This window comes from Aristolochia californica, unplaced genomic scaffold (genome assembly GCF_029961685.1).
Source record: "Aristolochia californica isolate CCGP_79_NKW_82.1479 unplaced genomic scaffold, dmAriCali1.0.hap1 SCAF_3, whole genome shotgun sequence".
Taxonomy (NCBI): Eukaryota; Viridiplantae; Streptophyta; class Magnoliopsida; order Piperales; family Aristolochiaceae; genus Aristolochia; species Aristolochia californica.
Genome location: NW_027181992.1, coordinates 12,135,030 through 12,140,028, shown reverse-complemented (window position 1 = coordinate 12,140,028; position 4,999 = coordinate 12,135,030). Strand labels below are relative to the sequence as shown.

Here is a 4,999-nt window from a genome sequence, read left to right as displayed (position 1 = left end):
GCAGACAAGTCTTATGAAATTATACTGTGATAGTAAGACAACATGTGATATTGCCCACAACCCAGTCCAACATGATAGAACTAAACACGTTGAAGTTGATAGGCATTTTATCAAGGAAAAGCTAGAAGCAAGAATCATTGAAGTCCCTCATGTTCAGTCTCTAGATCAACTTGCCGATGTACTGACCAAGGCAATGTCTTACCGTGATTTTATCATTTGTCTTGACAAGTTGGGCATGAGTGTTATCTATGCACCAACTTGAGGTGGAGTGTTGAGATTTCTTCTCGTATGAAAAAAGTTATTCTTTCCTTCTCTTAAAAATCCTGTAATCCTTGTAATTATGTAATCACTGTAATCTCTCTCAATCATTCACAATCTATAAATCGGCTATTTAAGCCTGACGATGTAAATACAATACAAAACATAAATTGAATTCTTATTCTCAACTGCCATCCAACTTCTTTTCCTTCTTATGCAAAAGGAGGGGAACCTGCCCTTCATATCTTTATTTTAGAAAAGGAAAGAAAGGCGAGATTCCATTTTCTTCGTGTTAGAGGGAAGAGGTCACCCCCTCCCTCATCCTTCTCTTTGATTTGGAGAGAGCAGAGGTTGTCGACTCCTGGAAACTTTAGGAGGGCCCCTATTACCTCTAACTTCCCAAGATCCGAGGGAAGAACCAAAGAAACCTCACTTTCACTACTTACAGCCGTGTCAAACCTCCCAAAAGAAGGTGCCCTTATGCCCAACTCAATCTCATATTATTGCTGGCATATCAGTAGATGATTGTCTCCCCAGTCACTACCCTGCTTTAAATCTAAAATTCACCCAGATCTTGACTGCTATGGTGCAGTATTTTAGTGCTTTTAGTGAAAAAAAAAGAAAAAAAAAAGCCATTTGTCTATGAAATCTCTCCCTGTGAAGACTCACTCAATGATCGGAAGTATGATTCTTTTGACTCAAAATTGGACCTTAAAACGCATGGAAACAAGAAAATATCGAAGAGTACTAGTCATTACTCATTTTTGTTTTATAGCCATCAAACGTTGAGTCTTTTCAAGTTTAAGAAAGATGCTTCGATGGAAGTTCTACGACACTTTTCAGACATATGCAAGTGGAACTTAACCTTTTCTTTAACTCATAAAAATGAAAATACACATACGAGAATGACATGGAAATATCTCCATGCACCTGCTTGCATTTTATCTTGTACATGCATGAGACAAGTATCATAATAAAAAATATCTACAAAAATCCCAAGAACTGCTTTATTGACAAAAAAAAAAAAAATACTTAACACAGAAAAAAAAAGGGTAGAAAAATGGGCAGGGGTGCCCCACTCTCCTGGCCTTATCTCTCTGTGAGAGCAAATGAGGGAGACCTGTTCCATTCCTTCCTATCATCCACACTTAAGAGGAGTGGGAAGCCCTGCCTTCCCTGACTCCCTTTCTCTTTATTTTGGACGTACTGGAGGTTGACCCCTCCTCTCCTAGAGGTAATGTCGGGGAGGGCATCCCTCCCCTCCATTCTTCTTGGAATGGAAAGAGGTAAGTCTCTCTCTTTAGGGCAAAAAAAAAACATTTTTCACTCAACAGTATTTGCACAAATTAAGAGGGAAAAACTACAACGTTAATATGATTGTAAACATCTAGAAGAGTGAGTTTATATATATATATATATATATATATATATATATATATAAGTAACCCATCCTTAAATTCTTCTTCAATCTGAAAGTAACAAGATGAAGAACAAAAGTCTTAACCTCCAATTATTTATATCACCTCAGCTTTTATATACAATCCAGGGTTACCCAGTGCATCAAAGTCGATTAACTTTCACCTCCCAAGATATTCCAACAGAGAATCAAAGCGAGAGGCTGCAAACTCACTTTCACAAACCAAAATCCATTTCACACCTCCAAAAAGGAGGTTCCCTCCAGTAGTCCCACACTTTCTCATATTATTGCTTGGCATATCACAAGATGATTGGTTCCCCAGACACCGCCGCAGTTTAAAGCTAAGGTTCACCGGATCTCTACTCCTCTGACGGTGGACTGATTGGTTCTCTCAGGAAAAAGGCATTTGACCACAGAATCCCTTCTCTTTTCTCTGTCAGAAACACCTCTGCCCTTCTTCTTTCTTCTTGGATACAAGTCACATGACTGCTGTTATCGAAACAAAACTAAGCCTGAAAAATTAGTTACTGGACTAGAGCACACCATGCTAGATCAAGTTTCTGATACATCTCCAACCGATTTAGAGGATAATGTTATTCTTAAACAATAAAAGGCCAAAGAAAACGTTACAGTTCCTGGCGTAGAATGCAGACGAGAGGATCTGGGCAGAGTTGCACATATTCGGGACTGTAGAAGTCAAGAAGACGGGTCCCATAGGGTGCAGCAAGTGGCAATGTGTAACTTTTGACCGAGAATTGGAATATTAATTTTGCTGGCTGACACTTGAGAAAGTCTTGGACGTCAAACATCAAAGGATCTCATAATTGCATGTGCTATGAGGTTCGTGGCTCCATCAGCCACCCACCGAAAGCCACTGGACGGCACGAATCTTACTTTCCTCTCGCTCACCAGCAAACTGTAGCATCAGGGCTTAGTTCGATCTTAAGGTTCATGCCCCTAAAACTTTCGCCAATCTCTCTCAGGTATCGAGCAAGACGTCTTCGATTTTAAGGGGTGGGATGTCTCATCGTTCACACAAAACTAAGGTTATTAATATTACATCCAAGATGTCTCAGGTGTTAAATAGGACATAAGCAAGACGCCTGGGAAAAACTGGAACGCCTAACCTTATAGAATATGAGTTTTAAAGCAAACTTTTGATGTCAAAAGGTTTTCTTTAAACTGGAATATGAAAAAACCTTTTTTAAGAAAAAGACTTTATACTTTTTGAAAAAAAAAATGAAGAAATTTTGAGAGTGTGGAGGTTTGGAAATAAGAGTATTCCTGCCTTTTCCTAGATTCTTTGAGAATGATGTTAACAGCGATTTGGGGAAATCTGTATTAAAAACTACAGTCATTTTCAAGGAATCTCACATTTCCTTCCAACAGGCGACTGCTCTTTTTAAAATAGATTTTACTTAGAGTGTGTTTATGCTGGTTTTCTTTTGACCAGAAATTTTCAGTATTTGAGAGTTTTCCCGATTTGAAAAGATCTATCAAGAATTGTATATATTCAACAGGACGCAACACCAAATGTCTCTTCTCTGCATTTATCCAAGTAACAAAATTACCCATATCGAGTTTCCCCACTCTCCAGGAAATTAGATTACGTTGAAACTCACTTTCACTTTGTCTTTCTCTGCCTGATCACTGCTCCAGTGAGTTTCCAGTAACCATTGTATATTGATCACAGTAAAAGAAAAGAGAGTAAAAATGGCTGAGATTTGCTTAAACAAGAAAAGTGAGACCTATTAATGGTTTTTTCCCTAGCGAGAATGTAATTACAGTTATAAGATTTGAAAGAAAAAGGTGAAAAGTACAGAAGAAATTAAGAAGAGAAACTCTACCAGAGGCAGAGGTCGAGTACTGTCTACTCAGTCCTGAGCAAGAATCTTATTTCCACTCTTCCCTTTTTCTGTGGCGGAGTTGTTGTGGCTACGCACCTGACAGACGGCTGAGGTCGTTCCACATGTTGCATGTATCCCCTTTTTCCTTGTTTAAAGGTCTTCTCTCTTCGGACACTGGAAAGAATAAAAGAATCATTGAACTGTTCATCGAACGTCCTCTTTTTGACTGATTCCGTTTCAACAAAGGAATCCCATCCCCTTTCTGCCTATAAATAGCTTACATGAAAGAGTTCAGTTTCATCAAACCCACCCCAGCATCCCCCTCACTCATCCATATATTCTAACCGAATCGGAGCTCCTCTTTAATTTGCCCTAGTAATCTTTTCTTTGCTCAGAAGCTCCAGTTTCTTCACTTCGTCTCCTTCCTCCAGTTAAGCTAGTTGGTTTAACCCTATTAGTTTACAGTGTTTTTTTTTTTTTTTTTTTGGTACGTTAATTTAGGCATTAGCAGCCAAGATGGACAGAATATTGGCGATGGCTTCCCAGCATCCAGTGCTCATCTTCAGCTTGACCTCATGCTGCATGTGCCATACGGTGAAGACGCTCTTCTTCGAGATTGGGGCGAATCCGGCGGTTCACGAGCTGGATGAGGATCCCAACGGGAGGCAAATCGAGTCGGTGCTCATCAAGCTAACGGGAAAGAGGCCCGCGGTGCCGGTTGTCTTCATCGGCGGCCAGTTGGTGGGCACCACTGACAGGGTCATGTCTCTTCACCTCGGTGGCTCCTTAGTCCCAATGCTTAGACAAGCCAGGGCTCTTTAGACGTTTCATTCCCGTAGCTCTCTCTTTGCTCTCTTATATCTACTATTCTGCAAGAACAAGCCGAGTCTAGGTTTTGCTTCACAAATTACGTCAATGTAGAAGCTCTGTACTTCGTCTGGAACTAGCTTATGCCTCCTATCTCTCATCTACTCAGTGTGGAAAGTATTTCTACTTCTTTTTATGATAAGTGAATGATTTGCTTTGCATGAGACAGTACCTCAGCTCAACCATTAAAACTGCAGATTGAGATCGAAAATTCATACTGCCTTTTGAAATATTTAAACAAACATTGCCTAAACTTGTACTTTTATGCGGGGAAATAAGATCTGCCGGATTAAATGACGTTGAACTTAAGCCAACGAGCATCAACCAAGCAAGTGGTAGGCAAAGCGAGTCTAACTAATGCTCATGTCCAACGCAACCTCTATAAAGGACCTTTATGCGGCGGCTGCTGGTCTAACTAATCACCAATACCTTTTATGTGTTAGAAGAGCCCGTTAAGAGAGCTAGTTTTCCTTGTAAAATATATTTTTAAGTTGGTATAATAATATATTTCCATCTTTTGCATTACCTTTTTGTTTCTAACTCCCTTAAGAGTTTTACTACTTAATTTACTAGAGAGAATTATACACATTTGACAAGAATTTTGTGGTAA

At 39.5% G+C, this 4,999-nt stretch overlaps 1 protein-coding gene across 1 annotated transcript; it reads left to right on the top strand.

Moving 5' to 3' along the window:
- Nucleotides 1-3,839: 3,839 nt before the first annotated feature.
- LOC137960436 (glutaredoxin-C1-like) lies at nt 3,840-4,550 on the top strand. The gene has a single exon (XM_068808065.1). The coding sequence runs from the start codon at nt 4,039-4,041 to the stop codon at nt 4,342-4,344; it is 306 nt and encodes a 101-aa protein (XP_068664166.1). The 5' UTR covers nt 3,840-4,038; the 3' UTR covers nt 4,345-4,550.
- Nucleotides 4,551-4,999: the final 449 nt, after the last annotated feature.

What these genes read in the sequence shown, in the direction of transcription:
- LOC137960436 (XM_068808065.1), top strand. Translation starts at nt 4,039, where the DNA reads ATGGACAGAATATTGGCGATGGCTTCCCAGCATCCAGTGCTCATCTTC.